General features: G+C 50.7%; 1 protein-coding gene across 1 annotated transcript in view; it reads left to right on the top strand.

Moving 5' to 3' along the window:
• Positions 1–7,219: 7,219 nt before the first annotated feature.
• FANCA (FA complementation group A) overlaps positions 7,220–25,667 on the top strand; it is a 48,200-nt gene continuing 29,752 nt past the window's right edge. Inside the window, exons 1-16 of the mRNA XM_036276079.1 lie at positions 7,220–7,298; positions 7,630–7,739; positions 8,232–8,316; positions 11,109–11,251; positions 11,634–11,729; positions 12,514–12,587; positions 15,542–15,651; positions 17,246–17,328; positions 17,914–17,947; positions 18,408–18,474; positions 20,442–20,554; positions 21,391–21,467; positions 21,659–21,800; positions 22,672–22,805; positions 25,271–25,381; positions 25,617–25,667. Coding sequence (XP_036131972.1) covers positions 7,220–7,298; positions 7,630–7,739; positions 8,232–8,316; positions 11,109–11,251; positions 11,634–11,729; positions 12,514–12,587; positions 15,542–15,651; positions 17,246–17,328; positions 17,914–17,947; positions 18,408–18,474; positions 20,442–20,554; positions 21,391–21,467; positions 21,659–21,800; positions 22,672–22,805; positions 25,271–25,381; positions 25,617–25,667 — 1,509 coding nt within the window. The remainder of the gene's footprint in view (positions 7,299–7,629; positions 7,740–8,231; positions 8,317–11,108; positions 11,252–11,633; positions 11,730–12,513; positions 12,588–15,541; positions 15,652–17,245; positions 17,329–17,913; positions 17,948–18,407; positions 18,475–20,441; positions 20,555–21,390; positions 21,468–21,658; positions 21,801–22,671; positions 22,806–25,270; positions 25,382–25,616) is intronic.

Here is a 25,667-nt window from a genome sequence, read left to right as displayed (position 1 = left end):
AAAAAAAGGACAAAGTGTGGGGTGTGGGGGTAGAGACAGGAAAGCCAGTTGTAAAGCTTTTCCTTGGGGAGCAACACAACTGCTACTTTTATCAGCCCTGACCCTTAGTCCCTCAAACACACGTGTTTACCGTTCTGTGCTCTGGGCTCGGTTTCCTGAGGGAGGCTGCACCTGGGGCTGCCGGCCTCCCCTAGAGCGCAGGGCTGGGTCTGCGACGCCGCACTTACCCTGCATGCCCAAATGTTCCCAAGTAAAGACCCTGTGTGGCCAAATAATCAAGAGCGCACATTGACGTTTGTGTGATTCTGACCCAGCGATTCCACTGTTCGGAACTGATCGCAGGGCAGTCGAGACAGGTCTGCACTCTCAAAGCTGGCACGTTTCAAAGGAGTCTGGCTCCCAAAGGGAGGCTGAGGGGGTGACTCACCTGCTCCGCAGAGGGCTGGGTCACACCACCCACCCAGGGCAGCCCGGAGCGGCTAGTGCGTGGGCTAGAGTCTCGAAGAGAATGCAACTGCTCCAGTGCCAGGGGCGCCCACGGGTTGTGGACGGAAAACATGATTAGGAAGCAGCAGTTAAAAAAATTTTTTTTCTTTATTGATTTTAGAGAGAGAGGAAGAGAGAGATGGGAACATTGATGAGAAAGGACATCTATTGACCACCCCTCACTGGGGATCTGACCCACAACCCGGGCATGTGCCCTGATGGGGAACCGAACCGGTGACCTCCTGGTGTATGGGTTGATGCTCAACCATTGAGCCACACCAGCCGGGCAGAAAGCAGCAGTTTAAAAATTGTGAAGGAGCCCTGGCCAGTTTCTTCAGTGGTTAGAGCATCAGCCTGTGGTCCAGAGAGACCTGGGTTCGGTTTCTGCTAAGGGCACGTGTACCTCATTTGCAGTTTGTCCCCGGCCCTGGTTGGTTGTGCGGGTGGCAGCCACTCAATGTGTCCCTTTCACATCGATGTTTCTCTCTCTCTCTCTCTCTCTCTCTCTCTCCCCCTCCCACTCTATCTGAACAACAACAAAAAAAGGATAAATAAATAAAAATTGCAAAGGAGAACGCCTGAAACATATACAGTAAAATATTAATGGTGGTTACTTCTGGGTATGATTTCAGGCAAATCAGTACCTTTCTGTACCTTTAATTTTGTTTGTCAATAAGCAGGTGTTTCTACTTTGCAGGAGAAAGTCCTCTCTGGGTTTGAAACACAGATCTCCTTTCGGAGCCGAAGCGAGGAGGAAATGCCCGGTGCTAGTGGGAGTTTCTGTGCTGGAAGCGTCCCACCTTCTAGATCTGCGGCCAGCCCCTCCGTGGCTGGTTCCCGAGGGGCACTTCTGAGAACCTAGACAGGCTGCTCCCATCCCTGTTTGGTGTTTTGAGTGTTTTCTGCTGCTGAATCAACTCCCTTTCTCCTTTTGTTTTTCTTTCTAATGAAATTCTGTCTCGCCTTGGCCAGTTTGGCTCAGCGGTTGGAGCGTCGGCATGCGGTCCAGAGAGACCTGGGTTCAGTTCCCACTAAGGGCATGTACCTCCGTTGCAGTTTGTCCCCGGCCCTGGTTGGGTCATGCAGGAGGCAGCCACTTGATGTGTCCCTTTCACATCGATGTTTCTCTCTCTCTGTCTCTCTCTTCCTCCCACTCTATCTGAACAAAAAATGGAAAAATGTCCTCCGGTGAGGATAAAAAATAAATTCTGTCTCTTTGAAGTATATGATGGTCCTACCTGCTAGGCAGGTGGGCTGACTCCTCTCTAAGAGCTCAAGGTTGAGCTGGGCCTCCTTGTCCCTCTCAAGACAGCTGCTTGGATAGGACACGAAAAGAAAAGGGGAAGAAGGACCAGTCTGCTCCCCTGACTCACCCCCTCCTAGGCTCAACTTTATTCAGAGGCCCATCCAAGCCTTCCCTGAGCTCCTGCCCCCTCCCATGGGCACCCAGTGTTTTCATGTCTCTGCTGCAGGGCTCAGTGCAGCACCTGTTTCTCCGTTTGCTGCTGCCGTTGACCAGTGACTTTGCCGGGAGGAGCAGAGATCAGTGGGACTGAAGTGAAGTGTGTGTGTGTGTGCCCACACATGCTGAGCTTCATAGTATGGCTTTCTTTAATTGGGATTCACGGCAGCCACTACACAAGGACGCAGCATCGACTCCCCGCGCCTGCTGCACCCCTCCTCGCCTTCTCCCATCACCTCCAGCTCCATTTCATAAACTGCTCCTGGAACTGGAGCAGCCCACGTCGTTTCTCAGAGATCAGTTGTAGGAGGCGTGCTTGGCGGCACAGATGTTGGCTGTTGCCAAAAGGTGGGGAAGGAATATTTGGGGTGGAGGGTGTTTCCTCTCTCTCATTACCTGTGGGCCTCAGGCAACCCTCAGGTTGAACAGCAAAGGTCACTCTTGGCCGTGCACACAGCACTCTGACGTTCATGTGCACTTCCCCAGGGATCCTGGTGGCCTCTGCAGGCTATTTTACAGATGGACAAACTGAGGCTGGAAGGCTTTCTTTGTCTTGTTCTCCTTCCTGAGCGGTCTGGGTGCGTATGGGAGACGGTCTTACGAATTCTACCCCTCTGACTCGAATGCCTGCCTTCCTGATTAGGAGGTCACACCACAGCACAAAGCAATTTGGCTGCCTCGTCCTACAACACAACCTCTAAGGGTGGAAATGTGGGATGTGTGTTCTCACAGGAAACTGGACATGGACGGCCACCTCACGTGCGGCCTGCACAGCTGCGAGGGTGCCGTCCACAGCGTGCCCGGAGCCGCAGACACACAGCTGGGGGCAGGTACGTGGCCTCAGGGTCTGCACACCGCCTGCAGTTCTGAGCACAGCGCCCACCACACTTCCAGCTGGACTCCGTTCATCAAGCCCTTTATAAAAGCCCTGCTCCACCTGGAGAAGTTTTAGAGGTTCCTGAGAGTATGGACTTGTTGTGTCTACATTTTGGAATTTGGCAAGCTTTAGAGAGAACGCAAGTCTGATTTTATTGCTAATTAAAGTAATTAAAATAATCAGGGCTCTCTCCCAGTCAGCAGCTTGAGGAAATTAAGAGAGAAAAGCTTTTCTCAGAGTGACTCAGAGCCAAATGGAAACAGAGTTCTCCAAAGCACAATAGACTCCCCCCTCAAATAACCTCAAAGGTGTGAAAACAGGCAGCTCTTGGTGTGGTCTGGGGTCTCTGTCAGAGGCTTGGCATGCATGGGAGGGGGCAGAGGGGCAGAGCCCTGGACCAAACTCCTAAGGAGACGCCCCGGCCCCACTGCCTTTTATGAGCCTGTCTGTTCCCTGCGGCTTCCTAGTCATCACAGGCTCCGAGAGAAGCCTCGTGGGGACTCCATGGGTTCTGAATGAGTGTCCACGTCCCACACCTGGCGCCGCTGTGTGTGTCTCAGTCACAAAGAAGAGTGTGGTTGTCCTGAACGGGACCTGAGTAACCAGTGCAGCCCAGGGATGGGCAGATGGTCCCAATGGGGCCTCGCTTTCAGGCAGAGGAGGGGCACATACCAGGGACAGTCTGGCCATCTCGGAGGGCAGATCCCTTAGGACTCTGAGCTGCTAGGAGGGTGGGGTGCACGTGGAGCACCAGTGGCCTCTCCTGCCCCTTGGGCTTCGAAGAGCATCCCTGAGGCATCTGCTCTATGGATTTTTTGAGACATAAAAGCCCTTTGTCTCTGCCCCCGTTCCTGACACAGAGCCCCCAATCCTTGTGAGTTCTTCGTCGGTAAGAGCACGAAGACCATCTCTCGTTCTAATGGGGCAACTCTGGGTGGCTCCAGATGGCTTCTGGATGGAAACTGGTCACCAGAGAGCTCAGCCATGATTAGAAACCTGGACATTCGGCCACCCACATCCTCCACGAAGGGGCGAGTTTGGGCTAGAAACGGAGTTAATTGTGGATCTTTCCCACTTGAGGGAGCCTCTATAAAGTCCCAAGCGCATGCTCTCATTTTGGTGAGTACATCCAGCCCAGGAAAGGGCTGCACCCCAGCTCCACGGGGACAGAAGATCTGGCACCTGGGACCCTCCCAGACCGCTACCTGTGTATCTTCATCTGGTCAGTCACCTGTATCCTTGATCGCATCCTTTAAAATATTAGTAAGCATTGCCCTGGCCGGTTTGGCTCAGCGGTTGGAGCGTCGGCCTGCGGTCTGGAGAAACCCAGGTTCGGTTCCTGCTGAGGGCACGTGCCTCGGTTGCGGTTTGTCCCCAGCCCCGGTTGGGTCGTGACCACTCGGTGTGTCCCTTTCACATTGATGTTTCTCTCTCTCTCTCCCTCCCACTCTATCTGAACAAAATATCAAAAAAGTGTCCTCGGGTGAGGATAAAAAAAATATATATATATTAGTAAACATGTTTCCTTGAATTTTGTGAGCCACGCTAGCAAATTAATCAAACCCAGAGAAGGTCTTAGGATTCCCCAATTAGTTGCCAAATGGGGCAGAAGTTGTGGGTAATCTGGGGACATATGCCTTAGAATTGGCATCTGAGGTGGGGGTCGCCTTGTGGGACTGAGCCCTTAACCTGCGGGATCTGTCTCCACATAGACAGTGTCAGAACTGCTTGTTGTGGGGGAACCTCCACATCTTTGGTGGCCAGAAACATCAGAAGTGCAGTGTTCTGTGTGACAGCTGAGGAGACACGGGACAAAGACTGACACAGTGGGAAGAACTGAGGCTCTCCTACTTGGGAACTTGGATGGTTCTTCTAATGGGCCCTTCAGAAGGACCAGAGCACTCGGGACGCCTTCAACGTGGCTTTCGCCTGCTTTTCCACGCATGCAGCTCACAACTGGTCAACTCTGTCGAGAGAAATCTAAAGAGCTCTTTCCAGTCAAGGTGATAAGAAAGCCTGTGTCATCATCTGTTGGGCTTTCTACAGTTTACTGTTGGCCCAGTGAGCCAGCCAGTCTGCTCCCCTGCCCAAGGTGCATCAGTGAAGCCCTGTGGCCCTCGATCCACTGCTGGCCCCAGACAAGGTATAAACTGGGCTTGGGGGCCCCAACCTTCCTCATTCTAGGCTGCCGTCACTGTAACTTTTATGTTTTAATCCTCACCCGAAGATATTTTTCTATTTATTTTCAGACAGAGAGAGCAAGCGCGAGAGAAAAACATCAATTGGAAAGAGACACATTGACTGGTTGCCTCCTGCATGACCCTGACCAGGGCAGGGGACTGAACTTCAACCAAGGACATGCCCTTGACTGGAATTGACAAACCTGTGACTCTTTGGTCCACGGGCTGAGGCTGTAACCGCTGAGCCAAACCAGCCAGGGCCCTCACTTTAACTTTTTTTTTTTATCCTCACCCAAGGACATTTTTTCACTTTTTGTTCAGATAGAATGGGAGGGGAAGAGAGAGAGAAACATCGACGCAAAAGGGACACACTGAGTGGCTGCCTCCCATTTGACCCAACCAGGGCCAGGGACAAACTGCAACTGAGGTATGTGCCCCCAGTGGAAACTGAACCCGGGTCTCTCTGGACCACAGGCTGATGCTCTCACTGCTGAGCCAAACTGGCCAGGGCCGCTTTAATTTTTCAAAAATGTTTCGTAGCCCTGGCCGGTTTGGCTCAGTGGTTACAGTGTCAGCTCGCGGTTCAGAGAGACCAGGGTTCGGTTTCCGCTAAGGGCAGTACCTTGGTTGCAGTTTGTCCCCGGCCCCAGATGGGGTCGTGTGGGTGGCAGCCAGTCGGTGTGTCTCTCTCACATTGATGTTTCTCTCTCTCATCCTCCCTCTCCCTCTTGGTTTATCTGAGGATGAATGCAAAAATGTCCTAAGGTGAGGATAAAAAAAAAGTTTTGTATACTTTTATGAGCTAGTCACAAGAGGCTCAGGGGGCAGAAAGTTTATTACATTCACGAGTCTTAGAGCCACATGGAGCAGCACCAGAATGACCAGGAGGCAGAAAACAGAATGAGGAGTGGGTTTAGGTTAGGTCATTGCCTTTATTAAGGTTTCCACGGGAAAGGCATGGCAAGGCTGGGCAGGGCGAACAGCCAGGACTGGCTAGTTTGAATAATTTCAGGGGCTTTGGGCTGTAGAAGTAGTTCGAACATGCCTGGCACTTGGCTGCAGTGCTTAGGGCAGAGGACTGCTGCTTCCTGGGTTTGGGGCCAGAAGAAGCAGGTCCGGCAGATCACAGGCCCTTTGCTGTCTCTAAGAATTGACTAACCTGGGACAGGCAGTCTCTTCCCAGCCAAAAAGGCTTTTAAAGATGCCAAAACAGTCCAGCTGCTGTGCCTCACTGATTGAGCGTCAGCCGGTGCACCAAGAGGTCGCCAGTTCGATTTCTTGTCAGGGCACGTGCCCAGGTTGTGGGCCAAATTCCCCAATGGGGGTGTGCAGGAGGCAGCCAATGATGTTCTCTCCCAGCAATGTTTCTGTTTCTCTCACCCTCTCTCTGTAAAGTCAATAAAGGGGGGAAAAAAAAAGATGTCAAAACATCACAATATCCAGAAAATAACACATAAGCATATAAAAATGTTAAATACAAACTGTATTCACACAGTGGAATACTAGATAGCCAGGAACATGAGCTTTGTACAACGTGAATGGGAAACACCCCAAGCACTGGAGACTGGAGAGGGCCCCTCACCCTGGGGTTGACCCGTGTCTGCGGCTGGAGGGCGGCGCTGTGCTGTCCACCTGGGAGCCAGGCGCGTGTGGTCACTGAAATATAAAGTCAAGTGACTCAGGCATTTAGCTCCTGGTGTCACTGGCCGCCTACGAACTGCCGTCTCGGGCGGAGGGAGGACAACCCGTGGATGTCACTGCGGGTCCCACTGCGCCGCGCCCGTGGGTGAAGGTGGACACCGAGGGTCTGCTGGGCGCTGACCGCGGGTTTCAGGGTCTGGGTTTGTCAGGGGGTTTCTTCACGGCCAGCTGCTGTGCATCGTCGTTGGCAGCAATTACTCACCAGGGATGCTGCCGTTTTCTCGCAGGTGATGCCTTTTGAATCCGCCCTGCCAGCCGCCAACTCCAAGCCCAGCTCCACCTGGCGTCGGCAGCTCCCCCGTTTGGCCACCACCAAGATGGCTGCTGCGCTGGGTCTCCGCCCAGGTGGGGGTGTGTCCGGGCACTGCCAGCCAATGGGGAGGCAGCGCGGGCCCCAGCCAATGGGAGGCAGCGCCGGCCGTCAGCCAATGGGGAGGCAGCGCGGGCCCCAGCCAATGGGGAGGCAGCGCGGGCCGCACGTACGGAGCTGCCGCCGGCTGCCGCGCTCTCGCCATGTCGGGCTCCCGCGTTCCGGACGCGGCCTCCGACCCGCGGCCCGGGGGCTGCAGGAGGACGTGGGCCGAGCTGCTGGGTAGGTGGGTGCGGGGGCCGTGGGCGTGCGCAGGGCCAGGCCCGAGCCCCGTTCCCGACCGAGCCTCCCTCGGCCCGACCCGGAGGGACCTCCGCACACAGGCTGCCTTCAGCCTCTGGAGCCGACCCCTGACCTCCGACCCCGGGCCCCCGGGCCCTGCCCTCTCGGTGCTTCCCCGGGGCGCCGAGTGCCCTGCGCGGTGTTGGGAAAGGCGGCTGTGGGAACGCCGGTGACGGTGGCGTGTGGCCTCTGTTGGGCGTCGGCCGCCCGGGGGTGGGACTGGGGTCGGCGGGTCCCTGACCGGCGCCCCTCGTCTGAACCGGTCCCGCAGCGGGCAGGGTCCGGCGGCCGGAGGCCGGTCCCGAGCGGGCACAGCAGGTACGGGCGGCCGCCGCGCAGCTCCTGAGGCGCCACCTGAACCTGAGCCGGCTGCTGCTTGAGGTAAGGGGCCTGGCCCGCTGGGTGCCGTCCGGGCGGGGGGGGTCTCCCCGGAGACGAGCTCGGCGGTCCTGGTTCCCGAGGTTTCCCGGTGCAGGGCGGGGGTCTCCCCGGAGACGAGCTCGGCGGTCCTGGTTCCCGGGGTTTCCCGGGGCGGGGTGGGGGTGTGGGGGGGGCGGGGTCTCCCCGGAGACGAGCTCGGCGGTCCTGGTTCCCGAGGTTTCCCGGTGCGGGGCGGGGGTCTCCCCGGAGACGAGCTCCGCGGTCCTGGTTCCCGAGGTTTCCCGGTGCGGGGCGGGGGTCTCCCCGGAGACGAGCTTGGCGGTCCTGGTTCCCGAGGTTTCCTGGTGCAGGGTGGGGGTGTGAGGGGGCGGGGGTCTCCCCGGAGACGAGCTCGGAGGTCCTGGTTCCCGAGGTTTCCTGGTGCAGGCGAATCTCCCGCGCGCAGGGCGGAGGCCGGGGTCCCCGCGCGCTGGCAGGTTCTTGCTGTTCCAGGTGGACGGTCCGCGGCCTGCAGAGCTGCCTCTCCGCGGACGGGTGGACCAGTGGGTGGACCACGGCAGCCCGGGCGCGCTCGTTGGTGAGTGAGAGCCGCCTCCCTCCCGTGTCAGCGCCCTGAGTCTCCTCGGGGTGCCCAGAGGAGCCGGGATTCAGACCCCAGCTGGTGCGCTCTGCTTACCAGGGAGCCGGGCGTTTGTGACTCGCTTGGGGCATGCTTGGCTGCTAGTAAAAACAAGGCTTGTCCCAGCCAGTGTGGCTCAGTGGATGGAGCGTCCTCCCATGGACGGAGAGACCCCAGTTGATTCCCCGTCAGGGCACATGCCCAGGTTTTGGGCTTGATCCCAGTAGGGGGTGTGCAGGAGGCGGCCAGTCGATGTTTCTCTCTCTCACATCCATGTTTCCATATCCCTCTCCCTTCCTCTCTCTCTCTCAGAGAAAAAAAAAATCAATAAAAACAAAACAAACAAAAAATACACGGTTTGATCTGACACAGTAGGAAGCATGTCCCTTGGAAAGGTGGACATTGATGTACATTCAGGGAGCAGTGGGAACTTGGGGAGTCAGAAGCCAGAGATGTTAACTAATTCATTGATTTGTTTTAGATTTCTGTTGAAGTAACCTTAAACAGTGAGCTTGGTAAAATGATTTTCACTGTTATAACTAACTGCATTTCACAAGTTATGCATCATCATTCCAGGGAGCCGAGCTCAGCCACACCCTTCCTTATATGGACTTTGGATCAAGGAATAAGAATTAACATAAGAATTTCTTAACTTCGACCACAGAACTATGAAGAGACTGTTAAGTCATGAACTTTCTTATTTTATTTTTTATCCTCACACAAGGACTTTTTTTTTTGCATTTATCTTCAGATAGAGCAGGAGGGAAAGAAGGAGGAAGAGAGAGAGAGAGAGAAATATTGATGTGAGAGAGACATGTTGACTGGTTGCCACCCACATTACCTCAACCTGGGCCGAAGACAAATTGCAACCAAGATTCGTGCCCTTAGTGGGAACTGAACCCAGGACTCTCTGGTTCGTGCGCTGACACTCTAACCGCTGAGCCAAACTGGCCAGGGCTATTTTATTTTTATCCTCACCTGAGGACATTTTTGTACTTATCTTCAGGTGGGGTGTGGGGCAGAGAGAGAAACATCGATGTGTGAGAGACACATCTACTGGTTGCCACCCACACGACCCCAACCAGGCCGGGAACAAACTACAACCGAGGTACGTGCCCTTAGCAAGAACTGAACCCGGGACTCTCTGGTCAGTCCATGGGCCGACATTCTAACTGCTGAGCCAAACTGGCCAGGACTTTATTTTATTTTTTATTGTTTTTATTGATTGGCTCTTTATAGAGAGAGGAAAGGAGAGATACATCTATCGGCTGCCTCCTGCACACCCTACTGGGAAATCAAGCCCGAAACCCAGGCACATGCCTTGACAGGGACTCAAACCAGGACCTCTCAGTCCATGGGACCATGCTCAATCCAATGAGTCACACAAGCCAGGCTCATAAGCTTTTTCAGTTTTCCCTGCTGAAGATACTACCATACTTATTTGTACTTCTATAAAAGAAAGAAAAGCTTTGTAAATAAAAACAAATAACTTTCCCATGGAGACACACTGGAAATAAATGGCTAGAAATTAGCATTTTCTGTCTTTCTACCATGCTGCCCTGGTAGGCACATGAGGGCAGCCCTGGTTCAGCGCATCTACCACCTTGCCTTGTATGAAGAGGGAGGAGCTGATGGCTCCGCTCTCCTTCAGCCCCAGGCCCGTGTTGCCTGTGCGCTGGTTGTCCTCTGAGCCCGCCAGTCAGGTAGAGTTTCCCTTCCCACGGGTGAAATGGAGTCAAGCGTTCCTGCTGATCCACCTTAACCAGGAGCACAGCATGACTTCAAGAGGACTGTTGAGCCTCGTGGCTCCTACAGTCTGATTTCAACTGGATGTCAGGAACTGCTACTCAGAATCAGCAAAGCTAGTGATGGGTTCCTGAGTGAGGCCCAGAATCAGTACTGTGTTTCCTGGGCAGTTTTCTCAGATCACCAGGTCTCTAATGCAGGGTCCAGATCTAATACCTTTTCCTGGGAGATCTCTTAAGTAGGACATAATGATAGAGAGGGCCCATGATTGGCCCTCGGGGCCCTCCTCCCATATGAGCTCTAGGAGGTGCATGAGAGCCTGGGGAATCACTCCAGGTTGCTCTGGATGCCTAGCATTGTGTGCACCTCCCTTGCCCCCCTGGGCCCACAGGCAAGCACACTGGCATTCTGCCGTGGCAGCAAGTGCCTTAGGATGGGCCGCCCTGATCTGGCATAGATATCCTGCTTGGAACTTTCCCTGTAGAAAGTATCAGACTGGTATTTGAGAGTCTCCTGGTGGTTCTTCCAGTCGGCAATCTCTAGAGAGTAGCTGTCCAGGCCTGTACACAGAGGGTATCATTTGCTCCAGATGTTCAGTCTACAAAGGGCCTCAGTCGCACAGCCACCCTTTCCCCAGCAGGGCACGGGACAGCTCCCACTCCTGCATCTATTCCACTGCCTCATTTGACTCGCCTCTCCCATTTGAATTTCCTGGTGCCCTGAGATAAAATTCTTAATCAGACTGTGTCTGCCAAGCTCTCTTGTTTGTGTCCCACAAAACACACAAGTATGAATACGCAATTATGGGCTTCAGATGCTGCCCTGATGGTGAGCTGCCTCAGTCGTGAAGTTGTCTTCACTTGATACCTGTGTTTTCCCAGGAGGTCTATTCTGCCCTTCAAAAGGCAATTTTCTGTGGTGCTACAGCTTGATAGAAGGTATTTTAAACTCCAAGTTTTCTGTTTCAGATTTTGTAATGTCTCTCATGTTTGTGTTGTCTTAAGGCTCTACTTTTCAGGATCAAGCCTCACGGCTGGGGGTTCCGGTGGCAGTCCTGTCCAGCCAGACAGTAGCTTCCAGCTTCGTGCAGATCTGCGAGACGTGTGCTGAGCCCTCTTGCGGGGTGCTGCTGGACCCGGAGCAAAGAGTAAGGCATGGCCTGACATGGAAATTGTGTTGCACTTACTTACTTTTAAGCTGTTGGGGGAAACAGGGCTTTTCTTTAATATTGTTTCAGGTATTTGCCCCCATTTTTTGTTGTCAATCCTCTCCCGACGATATTTTTCCATTGACTTTTTTTTTTTTTTAAGAGAAAGTGGAAGGGAGGGAGGGAGAGAGAGAGAAACATCTATTGGTTACCTTCTGCAGGGCCCCCACTGGGGCTGGGGGTCAAACCTGCAACCCAGGTATGTGCCTTTGACTGGAACCCTGTGACCCTTCGATCCACGGGCCTGTGTTCTAATTGCTGAGCCAAACTGGTCAGGGTGGTATTTGCCCATTTATAAAAAAGACTTAACCTCTCTTTTCAGAAGAAACTGTCTTCCTTGTTAGAGATCGCTGGGCATTTATTAGCACACAGTATGTTCTCCCGGCTCTCCTTCTGTCAAGAATTGTGGAAAGTACAGGTAAGTCTGAGATTGTAACTCTGACTCCAGGGGTTTTCCAAGCAGTGTTGTGTTGTTTGGGTGGATCCAAGAGAACCTCTATGTTTATTTTGGAACCCACCAAACATCTCATTAGTTGCAGAGTGTAGGGAAAAGGGTTCAGCAAATGCCTCTGGATGGGAAGGAAGTACCTGCAAACACTGTATGTGTTAGTGTTCACAGGGTGCAGAAAAGAGTGGGTGACTGTATCTGGGTGGTTGGGGAAGGCTTCCTAGGAGAACTGGGAGGTGCAGGGAGTGTAGGAGGAATGTGGTGCCTGGACTGGAGCAGGGTGATTGAGGGGATGGTGTGTGTCTGTGCTGCAGGAGGGAGGGCCTCACTGGGAGAGGACAGAACAGGCAGGGCCAGCTCACAAAGGGCTATGCCACGGCAAAGAGGGAATTTGATCCTGAGAGGCGTGAGAAGCTATGGAGGATTCTAAGAGATTGGCATGTCCCTTTATATTTTGGAATCTTGTGTTGGCCACAGTGGAGAAGGGTCTAGAAGCGAGTGAAGCTAGAGACTGGGTAGGGCCCTGTCTGAGCCTGCAGGGCACGCAGTGGTGGGGATGCGTAGGGGGAAGGGAAGATGGCAGCGGGTATGTCTGAAGGTTTGGTAAGTCTTAAACCCGTAGTGGATAAAACATGTTTTAGGCTGTGCTGTTCCTCCACTTGGATTTTCAGTAGAGCTTGGTGGTTGAGAACAGAGGCTAAACATTCTGTAGGAAAGTGTCATGAAGGACACATAATACTGTTATTTTCCTCAGGATTCTTTGTTGCTGGAAGCTGTGTGGCATCTTCACATACAGAACATTGTGAGCCTCCAAGAGTTGCTGGAAAGGTAGTGACAATGTAACATTATTCTAATATCATGTGGTTTATTTTTTATAACTAATCTTGTATGTCTCATGTATCAAAGCTGAAAATTGCTTCGAGAAATTATTACAACTGACCTTTGAACAACGTGGCCTTGAACTGCGCAGGCCCACTTATGTGCAGATTTCTTTCCAGTAAGTACAGTTGGCCCTCTGTATCCATGGGTTTTGCATCTGTGGATTCAACCAACTGAGAGGTTCAAAAACAGTGTTTTTGATCTGCAGCTGAGAATCTGTGGGTGCAGAGGGCTGACTGTATGTGTTGTTCTACGCCATCTTAACATACTGGACTTCAGCACTTGCAGATTTTGGTATTGGGGGGTGATCCTGGAACCAGTCTCCCGCAGATACAGTGAAGGATGACAACTGTATTAAATTTGGGGGGGAGTCAAAAGTTATATGTGTATATTTGACCCATGTTGTTCAAGGGTCCACTTACTCTATTATTTAAAGAGAACATTTTTTATAATTGAAGTCTTAACCATGAACAGACTTGCTGATGTTTTCTTTGTATAAGATATACCATTTAATAAATGTTTTTAAAAACTAAAAAGAGGTTCCAGTAAATATGGTTAATAAAATGTCTGCAAGTAACTTTATTTCCTTCTGAAATCCCACCAAGACTCAGAAAGGGGGTTTTGTAAAAAGGCACAACCCATGAAGATGGGAAGGCGTGGGAGAGGATGTAAGAGGAACAGAGTTTGGAAGCAGGGTGCAGAGGGACCAGTGGTAGACAGCTGAGCAAACCTGAGATGGGCTTGTGCTAAGCCACCAGTGGAAAGAAGGGAACCAATCCAGTTTCTTCTTCTTCCCTAAAAGACTCAGGGGTTGACAGCCCAGGTGCCTCTGGATGTAGGGGGAAGGAGAGAGACTTGTGGATTGAAAGCAAGTGCCAGAAGCACTTAGAACCTTAGGCAGTCACTTCTTTACTCTAGGCAGCTAGGCAGTTGCTCCTCCCCTTGTTGAGCAGGAGGTGATGGTCTGTATGTTTGTTCTCTGGCCATGAAAAACTGCATCTCGTTTGGGCGATTGCAAGCAGAGTTGAAAATGCCATATTGAAACACTGGTGGTACATGTGGACCACATCTGGATTTTAAGTTGAATCTTTTTTTCTTCTCATCTGAGCATGTTTTTACATTTATCTTCAGATAGGGAGGGAGAGAGGGAGAGAGGGAGAGTGAGCGGGGGAGAGAGAGAGACAGACAGACAGACAGACAGACAGACAACTGGCTGCCTCCCACATGACCTCGACCAAGGCCAGGGATGAACCAAGGCACGTGCCCTTGACCGGAATCGAACCCACAACTCTGGTCCTCGGGCCATGCTTTATCTGCTGAGCCATACCAGCCAGGGCTTAAGTGGAATCTTTATACCAAAAATATTGTTGATGAATCAAAGAAGGGAAAAAAATGATAAAAGCACCAGAGAGAATACCGAATTTTTGTAATCTTGATGTGGGGGTGGCCTGACTATTCCGTTTAACGACGAACAAAGGATTTCAGTAGTCAGTTCCCCAGAGATGATATCCAGATGGCCAAGCACATAAAGATGCTCCACATTATTGGTTATCAGGGAGATGCACATCTGACAGGCGGGGCAGGTGAGGGTCCCCCATCAGGGCTTTGCAGACCGCACGGATTGTCCTGTGTGGCTGACATGCTGGGTGACAACCTACTGCTGTAACTGCTGCTGTCTGTTGTATTTGTATGATTGTCATTCCCAAACTTTCTTCCCCCTTTCCCAATGATAGTAAGCTACTCTGAACAAGTAAACTACTTGAAAATTATTATTATCTAAAAAAATTTTTTTATTAATTTATTTTTGTTACAGATGTTTCTCCTTTTTCCCCCATTGACACTATTGTCTGTCCATTGGTTACGCATACATGTATATAAGTTCTGTGGTTTATCCCCGCCCTCTTCTGAGGTTTGTCAATCTGTCCCCTACTTTTATGTCTCTGAATCTGTTTTGTTCATCAGTTTGTTTTGTTTATTATGTTCTACAAATAAGTGAGATCATGTGGTATTTGTCTTTCTCTGACTGGCTTATTTTGCTTAGCATTATGCTCTGCAGGTCCCTCCATGTCATCTCAAAGGATAAAGAGATCTTTCTTACAGCTGCATAGTGTTTTATTGTACATATGTACCACAGCTTTTTTATCCTCTCATCTACTGATGGACACCTGGGCTGTTTCCAGGTCTTAGCAATTATAAATAGTGCTGCTATGAACATAGGGGCACATATATTCATTCTGACTGGTGTTTCAGGCTTCTTAGGATATATTCCTAGAAGTGGGATCATTGGGTCAAATGACAGCTCAATTTTTAACTTTTTGAGGAAACACCATATTGTTTTCTCTAGTGGCTGCACCAGTCTACATTTCCACCAGCAGTGCACTAGAGTCCCCTTTTCTCCACACACTCGCCAGCACTTGTTGTTTGATGGTGTGTTGATGGCAGCCATCCTGGCAGGTGTGAGGTGATAACTCAGTTGTTTTAATTTGCATCTCTCTGAGGATTAGTGATGTTGAGCATTTTTTCATATGTCTCTTGACCATTTTTATGTCCTGTTTGGAGAGGTGTCTATTTAGGTCCTCTGCCCATTTTTAATTGGATTCTTTGTCTTTTGTTGAGTTGTATGTGTACTCTATATATTTTGAAAATTAATCCCTTATCTGATGTATCGTTGGCAAGTATGCTCTCCTATATAGTGGGTTCCCTTTCCAGAAAATGATTATTTCTGATCTTAGTGTCAGGTGTCCCTGACAATCTTCCATGTCAGCAGTGACTTCTTGGTGCAGAAAGCTCAGAATGTTTTTAGCTCATTCTCAGTGGTCCGACCTTCCTAGTGAAATGAGTGGGAAGAAAGGGCCTGGTGGCTGTGGAGCAGGAGACCAGGTGTGCTGTATGCTTGTCCCCAGCCACACAGACATGCAGGCGGTGGAGGCATGGCTCTTCAGGAAGCTGCGCTGTCTGTGCGAACAGACAGAGTCCTGTCAGCACACTGACATCGCCAGGGCTGTGCTGTCTGGTAAGTGCATCACAGAGATGGGTTCTGGGATAGAATCCACTTAGGTTAGCTTTCTGCTGTGAAGATCTGCGGGAAGCAAAACAGGCCCCACAACCATGGCATGGAAATCTAGCATTAGGTCATCTTGGGCCATACCTGTCGTCGTGCCTTTGTACTTGAACTGTGTAGAAATTTTGGTAAGTCAGCCTGTTGACCCATTGTGTTAGGAGGCTTGTAGCTAGTGTGTCAAGTTGAAAACTATGTAGATTATGACCTGCTGATTGAGGTGCAGTTCCACCCCACAAAGTATGTGTTGTAGGAGACAGCAGGGCAGTAGGAGTACCTGTTACTTATGAGGTGGTTAGAAACAGAGGTAAGTAACTTTTCCTGGGCTCAGTTCTAACTTATTTTATTCTTAATATGTTTTTATTGATTTTTGTAGAGAGAGAGGAAGGGAGAGAGAGACAGAAACATTGATGTGAGAGAATCATCGATCAGCTGCCTCCTGCATGCGCCCCACTGGGGATTGAGCCCACAACCCAGGCATGTGCCCTGACTGGGACTCGAACGGGACCTCCCAGTTCATGGGATGACACCCAGTTCACTAAGCCACAGCAGCTGGGCATTTCTAACTTATTTTGAAAGGTGAAAAGTGCCCAAGGAAAAGCAAAGTGGATTGGGAATTCTAAGTTCAGCCCTTATTTAAGTCCAGACTGGGTGTAAGCTCATCACTCATGTTTTTCTGGACACCTCTCCCTTGGAGTGGGTCCTCTCCTGCTGCTCTCGGAGCCAGTAATCCCAGGAGTGAAATCTACATACAGATGATTTCCTGAAACTTTCTGTGATCCCTGAATCCTTAATCTGGCCCCAGACAGCTTAAGTTTAATTTGAAGATTAGATAGAGAATTTTTTTCATTTTAGCTCTCTCGACTCTAACCTTTTCAGAAGATATGAGTCCCCTTTCTGCTTCATTCCCCAGCGTGTAGTGCTTCTGGATTCTTCTGTAAAGGTTCTTGTGTCAGCATAGGAGATGGGCTGAGAGAGTCCCCAAGAAACCCCTGGAAGCTACTTTTTTAAAAGAAAATTCCTTACTTGTAAACTTGATTTATTATAAGTATAGTTGACCCTTGAATAGTGGGATTAGGGGTGCCAACGCCTCACATAGTTGAAAATCTGAAAACTTAAGTTGGCCCTGTGCATTCAGGGGTTCCCGGCCTCATATTTGATCTGAGGTAGGTTGACTGTGGATGTGAAGCCTGGGAGGGCCAACTGGACACTTATTGGGGCGGGGGAGAATTTTGGATGAGTGAACTGGAGCAGTGGAAACCTGTGGTGTTCAAGGGTCAGCTGTGTTTTCCTTTCAAATAGAAGGGCAAGGAGAAGAGTCTCTTTGGTCAGAACTTTGCTGGTTGGGTTTGGTGAGTACTGCGCATTGCATTTGGTGGGCAGTAACATGCAGGGCTCCCGAAGGCCAGGACCAGAGTGTTCTCACAGCTAGCTCCCTGTGGGTCAGTGCCTAGATTGCTGCTTCAGAGCTCCTGAAGAGGGTGGTCTGTGTGATTCCTGGTTGTGTGGAGACCAGTATATGTAAATACTTTGTTTTTGTGGTTTTCAGGTTTTGTGCAAATGTTTGTTTTGAAGGGATTTCAGAGAATCTTGGGCCCAAGAAGAGATATGGAGGCTGAACGGATGCCCCAGGTAGGAAAAAATTTGAAGGGAAGTGTCATGGCGTTGCTGAATAAGCCCACCCCCACCCCCACCAGCCAGTGTTCTTCCTTGGACATTCCTGGACCAGTGGCTGATCTTGTTGTGATCATGAGATGCTTCCATAGTGTTCCTCCCTTGACCAGTAGGTGTGGGAAGTGGAAACAGACTGTGATCTCTCCCATGTCTTCTGGTTTCCAAAGGTCTTCCCCATGGCCTGGAATTCGGGCCTGTGCTTTTAGATGAGGGAAGGGGTGCTCTTTACTGGCTACAGTAGAGATAGCCTCAGCAGAGCTCTTCTGGGAAGACAGCACCTGTGGGAAGTGGGTTGGGGGGGTGGCAGGTTGCAGCCAGGGCCCAGGACCCAGGGCCCGGGGCACCACAGCAGACACTTCCAGAAAGTCTGCTTTTCACTCTGTGTGGTCTGTTCAGTGCTGGGATAATATGTAGACCTAAGAGGAAATCTTAACAGTGTACCTGTTTGGAAAGTCAATTCTGTATTTGACTCTAGAGTAACGACTAGCTTCCTGTGGGGCCCAGATGTGGCCGAGCAACAGCGACTCCGTTCTGTGTTCACAGATTGCTTTGGCCGTGTTGCAGAGAATGCTGCTCTGTGAGTGCCCTGCCCTGCGCCCAGACTGTATGGCTCCACTTGCTTTCCAGGAGTGTCCTCAGTTTCTCTGCCTTTCTGTTTCACGTATTTTACCTGTTGTATATTTCTCCCTATGGAGTCCTTGTACCAGAAAACCCCTTTTTTGGTTGTAGTTTGGTATAAACTTAGCCTCCGCTTTTTCTCCTGGCTCAGTTCCTCCAGAGCTGTGAATGAGTGATTCTGTTTAATGGTGAATTCGGGCACATTTCATTGTCTACACACTTTGATTGGTTTTAAAGGCTTCACGGAGATGCTTGGAAGCCTGAAGGCCTTGTGCTGTCTGTGGGGAGGGCTGTAACTTGGAAGTGAGGGGCTCCTAACCAACGATGAAATGCCTGCCTTGCCCAGAAACACATAGGGGTATTTTTGATGGACTGTGACTATGTACTGTCTGTTTTCTGCTTCCGCGTTCTCACATCAGTCGCACTTGAAACCTTGGCTGCTGGCGTGCAGGAGGAGTCCTCAGCACACAAGGCGGTGAGGTGCTGGTACGTTCCTTGGGGGATCCTGGAGGTGGTTCCCCGCTAGGTTAGAGGTCCTAGGTATTTCAGACACTCTGAAATACAACAGGTGAGTCCTGAGCACACTTCCTCTGCCATCGTGCCGGCGCCAGGGCAGGTGCCAGCTGGGAAGCCCTTGAAACTCCCTGGCCTGCCCGCTTCATCTGAGATGAGGCAGGGGGCCAGGTGCCCCTCTCTGGGCTCCTCATTTCTCTAGGCCCAGGCTCCTGCTGCTGATGGTACACCCCTCTTTCCTCCCAGGGTGACCATCTCACTGGTTCTCTGTCCCTTGTGCCTGCCCTCTTGGCCCTCTGCAGGGCTTCCCGGAGCACATAGCTGTCAGTTCCCTCCACCTGCCCCAGGGCTCCTGCTGAGACCCACAGTGGTCCTGGTTTTGCCACATTGGCTTTTTCTCTCTTTGGCTCTGGAGCTGCACGTGGACATGCTGAATTGGATGTTGAGGGGTCCAGGTTCACTTCAGTCAGACGTGTGAGGACAGCCTAGGAGTTGGCTCTCTCTCTGGGAAACCCAGAGAATCTCCCAGCATTCTCTGTCATCGTTTGCTCTGGTCATCCACACATACTTCCTAGTCCTCAACTGTGCTATGTAATCCAGTGCTTTACTTACACAGTGAAAACACTGCTTTGTTTTCTAAATTTTATGCATTTTTGTAATATGCCTAGATTGCTCAAACTCATGTCCCAAGAGTCAGATAATGATCATCAGTCTGTTTCTTTTTAAATTTTTTTTTTTTTTTTTTTTTTTTTTTTTTTTTAAATCTGTTTTTATTTTTATTTTTTTATCCTCACCAGAGGACATTTTTCCATTTTTTTTTTTTTTTTTTTTTTGTTCAGGTAGAGTGGGAAGGAGAGAGAGGAACAGAGAGAGAGAGAGAAACATCGATGTGAAAGGGACACATCGAGTGGCTGCCACCCGCACGACCAACCACGGCCAGGGACAAACTGCAACCGAGGTACATGCCCTTAGCGGGAACCGAACCCGGGTCTCTCAGGACCGCAGGCTGATACTCTAACCGCTGAGCCAAACCGGCCAGGGCTCTTTTTAAATTTTTTAATTAGTTGCCTATACTTACAGTGAAATCAGATATCCTCTAATCAGTGCAGTGGCACACTGGGACCCTGCTACCCAGGAAGGAGCAGGGCCTGTGGGCCCCCGGGTCCTCCCTCAGCCTGACGTCCTTGTCATATGTGACCCTGGGGCAGTGCACATAACTGCTGGGACCCTTGGTTTTCTCCCACGAGGAGTCGGTAGGGCTGACCCTGTCACACACCCCACTTTAGCCCTGGTCATCCTTTGTCCCTCCTGACCTGTCAGTGACGCCTGCTCCCTCTGAGGGGTGGTTTCTCCTTCCCTTCTCGTCTCAGGACACTGTTGGCTTTAGGAACAGTTGCTGAGTTTCAGCCCCTATGTGTGCCAGGTGCTGCGCCAGACACTCTGTGCAACACTTGGCACAACCCTGCTGTCCGATTCCTGTTTCACAGATGGGGAAACCAAGGCTTTGCAGCACTGGCAGTTTTCTGGGCCCTGGCCCTCTATTGGGTCCAGGCCAGCGGTTGCGGGGCTTTCATCCCACTGTGGTTCTGCAGGCCCAGCCCTTGCTGATCTTCATCTGACCTCTTCCCTCCTTTTGGCTTAAAGGATATCTCTGTTGCCTGCTTGTAGTTTTCTCTCTTGTTGAAACTACACTTACCTGAACTCTGTGTCTAGCCTGTGGTGTGGTGGCCTTGGCAGAGAGAGTTTCAAGGTTATGGAAGGGGCAAGCCTGTGAGCCCCTGACTGGGAGTCGGGGACCTCATGGTCCAGGGCTGCTTTGCTCGACAGAAATCTCTGATGAGCTGTCTGGGTGTGGGAACGATGGACCAGCTCGTATGGTGACATTTGGAACACTGACGAGCATCTTTTTTCCTGAGATCCTTTTTCTGGTTCATTTGCAGGTTCAGCGGATTCAGTGGACATACGTTCCACGGTATACTTTCGACAGATTCTCCAAAGAGATTTTCCAGGCACACGCTGACTCAGATACTTACTTACCAGCCTGTGCTAAAAGGTGGGTTCTGGGCCCGTTTGTTTGGGGAACCGTTGCCTCCCTTGATGGGAGCATGGGGGCCCTATGTTAATGTTCAGATACTTTGAGATCATGAAGGACACTGTATCATTAACCATCTTCATAAAGAACATTAAGGATCAAAGGAGCATGGAAAGAAACACTCATCCGTCTCGTCACCAAAGTAGAAATATCTTTAACATAAAATCTTCTTGTTTTTTCTAAATAGATTTTTGAAAACATAGTTATATCTTTAAATTCAAGGTTCTGTTTCAAGGTCACTTAAGCACTTTCTTATTTAGTTTGGTTTTCTTAAGTGTTTAATGCTCATGCATCTTTTACTGGTGAGTGTCCTTTGGTTGCTGTCACCATCATGAACACCACCTGCAGGTGTTCACTATTACTAATGGGGTTGACATGCACACCCTGCCCACTGAGCCGGCTCTGCTGTGATCTGTCCCCAGGAGGGTCCTCAGGTGGGACCCGGACACTCCGGACAGAAGCCATTGTCCTTCCCCTAGGACCTGCGCCAGCCCACCGTCTTTCACCACCGTCCTCACTGAATGCTTATTGACAGTTAATGTTTAAAAGCAGCCAAACTCAAATGTAGTTGATGGGTTAGAAGACATATATAGCAAATATGATAAAGGATCACCAGCAGGTAACTGGGCCAGAGAGACATTTTATAACATAGAAATGGTCAACAAGCAGGGAAATGAACTTCACTAACTGAAAAAATGCAAATTATGACAAGGTAGTTCTTTGACATTGGAGCTTTAAAACACAGATTTTGGTGGTTGCTGACTTGATATTTTTGTCTGTTGTTCTTCCTGGTGAAGTCTCCAGTGCTGTTCAAATGCAGAGGGACTGGAGCTTTGCGAGGACCCACCCTCTGCTCACTGGCCTGTACCGCAGGGTGAGTCTCTCGGGGCAGGCCCAGGGGCCATGGAAGATCTCCCACAGTCGTCAGCCAGTATTGACTGCTGCAGAGGAGACCCGGAAGTGTCCTGTCTCAGCTCTGGGTTGTGTCCTGCTGGAAGTGGGAGGGGTGAGGTCCAGTCCCTGCCCAGCAGTGGTTTGCTCTGACAGCCCAGGACACTGTTTCAGCTCTTCGTGTTCCTGAGTCCAGAGGAGTTGGTTGGCCACTTAGAAGAAGTTCTGGAGACGCACGAGGTGAACTGGCAGCACGTGCTGTCCTGTGTGTCCACGCTGGTGATCTGCTTCCCTGGAGCACAGCAGCTGGTGACTGGTGCGCCTTGGGTGTCCTGGGGGTGTGAGTGTGTGTGTGTGTGTGTGCGCGCGCGCACGCGATACGTATATTATTGTCCGCAAAGCTCCAAGTTTTAGGGTGAGCCCATGGGCAGAATCACAGTAGCCATCTCAGCGAAGGTGGAAGTCCTCACCTGCCCAGAAGGTGCCCTGCATCCTGTGGACTGTGCCCTCTCAGGCTCTACACTTGCTGCTCATCAGCCTCATGTAGTTGCTGTGATCAGTTTACAGTCCCTTGAAATTGGCGTTGAGCATGCAAGTTGTAAGGGCAACACTTGCTCCCCAGCAGAATGTACACATTATTTTATTTTATTTATTTATTTATTTATTTATTTTTTAATCCTCACCCGAGGATATTTTTCCATTTTTTGTACAGATAGAGTGGGAGGGAGAGAGAGGAAGGGAGAGAGAGAGAGAAACATCGACGTGAAGGGACACATCGAGTGGCTGCCACCCGCATGACCAACCAGGGCCGGGGACAAACTGCAACCGAAGTACGTGCCCTTAGCGGGAACCGAACCCGGGTCTCTCCGGACCGCAGGCTGACGCTCTAACCGCTGAGCCAAACCGGCCAGGGCTACACATTTTTTTTTTTAAATATTTTTTTAAATTTTTTTTTAGAGAGAGAGGAAGGGAGAGAGAGACAGAAACATTGATGTGAGAGAGCAACATTGATTGGCTGCCTCCTGCACACCTCCTATGAGGGATTGAGCCCACAACCTAGGCATGTGCCCTGATTAGGAATCAAACCGAAACTTCTCAGTCCGTGAGATGACACTCAGTCAATCCACTGAGCCACACTGTTGGGGCAGAATCTACACATTTCATTCCTACTGGTTATTCTTGCCTAGATTGGGTGGCCCGTTTGCTGGCCCGTGCATTTGAGAGCTTCGACCTGGACAGCATGATCACCGTGTTTCTGGTTGTGCGTCAGGCTGCGCTGGAGGGCCCCTCTGTGTTCCTGTCCTACGCAGACTGGTTCCGGGTGCGTTACCTCTGCTGACTGGCCAGTGCTCCCAGTAGGGAGTTGGCATATCTCACGACTCACTGTCATAAGAATGAACATGTTCTGGGGTCAGCTCTGCAGAGATGGCCCCAGACAAACCCTCCTGCCCAGGGCCTGGCCCCTTTCCAGATTGCTGGATCTCTCTGGAAGGAGTGAAAACTCGTGACCACTGCTTTTTGGAGACTGGAGACTGTCCGTTGTTTTCCAGTTAGTCTGGGAATGGGCTTTTTAGGGTCTTCCTGGGGTCTTTCTATCTCTTTCATGCCTGCAGAATCCAGGCTTCTAAGGGAGCCTGGGAGAGCCTAGACCATGCCTGGGTGAGAGGGAGTGTTTTCATGAACATTAGCTCAGGAGGTGTAGCACGAGTAAGTCTGTTATTCTTGTAAAGCTTTGGGTGGAGTAGGTGTGCCTCTTGAGAGCTCACCTGCCTGAAGTTACTAAGGAGAGCCACTTTGCACAGCTCCACGGGGGGCCGGCTGCTCTCTGCCTGGTGTTAGTAGAGGACGGGTCTCATGGTGTTCTTTCTTCATTGTTTTATTTGCTGAAGTTCCTTCTTATCGACTTGTGCTCCCAGGGATGTGCGTGCAGTCGACGGTAGTGTTCTCAAGGTGCTGAGGGACTTTCCCCAGAACCCCAGCACTTTGCTGTGTTTGTACATCTCCATCTGCTGAGAGCTCTGCTGGGGTGATTTGGCCCCAACCAGTTGTGCCCAGACCTTATGTTTGTTCCGTTTTCAAGACAATAGAGGGCAGGAGAAGAATACTGCAGTGCCGTGTTGCGGGTATTTTTCTGGTTTTGTTTCTCCTTCCTTTTTTTTTTAAATTCTCAACTGAGGATATTTTTCCATTTATCTTCAGATAGAGTGGGAGGGGGAAAGAGAGAGAGAAAAAGAAACATTGATGTCAGAGAGACACATCGATTGGTTGCCTCCCGCACAACCCCAACCAGGGCGGGGGACCAAAGTGCAACCGAGGAATGTGCCCCTGACTGGAATCGAACCTTCAACAGTTCGGTCCGTGGGCCAATGTTCCAACCACTGAGCAAACCAGCCAGGGTCCTTTTACCTTTTTAATTCAACTTTATTGAGATATAATGTATATAAAATAAAATGTACTCAATTTCAGTGAATGGTTAGATGTGTTTTGACAGGTATTTATGCATGTGTTCAACATTTGAAGAACTGTTTAATCTTTATTTTCAATGATGTCAATGTAAATAGACCAATATGATTGCAAATTTGAGCCTCTGGGGTTGGGAATATATAGCTCTTAGCTCATCCCAGTATGTGCTTGGGTGTAACTTTTCTAATAATGAAAAGAACTGCCTTTTTCCTGGAGTGACACTAAGTGCCGCTGTTACTTCAATCTGGGGTGTGTGTTACTTTCAGTGTGTGTTGTTTCCAGGGAACTGTAGATCTGCTGTGGGGCTTTGTTTCTGTTCCTGTCTTCAGTGTAGCCAGGCTTCTTCTCAATTGAGTGGAACCCTTCTGTGTAGATGGATTAAATGGAGGCAAATGATCCCTCTTGAACTTGGCTGGGAGGGTGTAGAGTGGGAACAGAATGGTGATGTGGGGGCTGCCCTTTTCATCTAATGGCTTCTGCGTCTGTCCACCCATCGAAATGATCAAAAGAATCACGTTCTCTTTGCAGAAGAGCTGCAGCGGGTCTCCTGGTGATTAAACAATGACTCCGCGTTTAAGGGGCTGTGACAGGGCTGGGCTGTGGTGTGGGCCTGGCTGTAAGACCTGAGTTTGGGGCGAGGTGTCTGGTCCCTGCTCTCTGGCAGTGTTCAGGGCCAACACTTGTTAAAAACCTCCCTCCTCCAGTCACCCCAGGCGCTCTCAGTTCCTCGAAGGTCCATTCGTTCTGCTGTGATCGGGACTCTCAGTGAACTGAGGGGCCACCGCCTCCCCTGTGTTGATCTTGTCCACACAGACGAGTTTGGAAGTTTGTTCATAACTGTTGAGAAGTGGCTTCACTGCATGGAAGGAGTGTACTTGCCGAGGAGAGCCCTTGTTAGGCAGTTAGTAAAATGTGCCTCTGATGTTCACAAGTCACCATGGTTACTGTTTCATCTCACATCTTTAGCCAAGGCTTCCCCGTAACATTCAGAAATTTATGAACTGACTTTTAGAGTGGAAGGGATGGCGGCAGGGAGAGAGAGAGACAGAAACATCGATATGAGAAAGACACATTGATTGGTTACTTCCTGCATGACCCCAACTCGGGCCAGGAATCGAACCTGCAAAGTACGTGCCTTTGACTGGAATCAAACCCGAAACCTTTCGGTCTGAGGGCCGGCGCTCTAACCACTGAACAAACTGGCCAGGGCTGTGGTTTCTCTTTTCTTAGTAGTAGTTTCTGTTTTTGAAGCGCTGGGTTGACAGGTCCCTGTGTGGGTAGCAGGGTGCCTGCTGCCTGTGCCTCACGCCCATCTCCCTCCAGGCCTCCTTTGGGAACTCAAGGGGCCACCACTGCAGCAGCAAGAAGGCATTGGTCTTCCTCTTCAAGTTCCTGTCTGACCTTGTGCCCTTTGAGGCCCCCCGGTACCTGCAGGTGAGAAGCTGGCTGCTGGCACCTTTGCTTGATGCAGACCTGACAACCAGAGGTGTCGGCATGCCCTTGGTGAAAGTGTTGGTGATGATAAAAGGCCAGAAACCAGCCCCTTGCTGTCCCTGGGCGGTGGCCTCGCAGGGAGCTCTCCCAGCCCTTCCATGAAGCACTCTGAAAGCTGACTCAGGAGAACATGAGTGTTGTATGATTCCATTTCTGATCCATTGTTATATTGAAGGAGAAGAATCTGGAAGAATATCCCCAGACTACCAGTGGCCATTGCTTCCAG

This window comes from Molossus molossus, unplaced genomic scaffold, assembly GCF_014108415.1.
Source record: "Molossus molossus isolate mMolMol1 unplaced genomic scaffold, mMolMol1.p scaffold_m16_p_21, whole genome shotgun sequence".
NCBI lineage: Eukaryota > Metazoa > Chordata > Mammalia > Chiroptera > Molossidae > Molossus > Molossus molossus.
The sequence above is the reverse complement of the archived record's forward strand: the minus strand, read 5'-3'. Positions and strand labels throughout refer to the sequence as shown.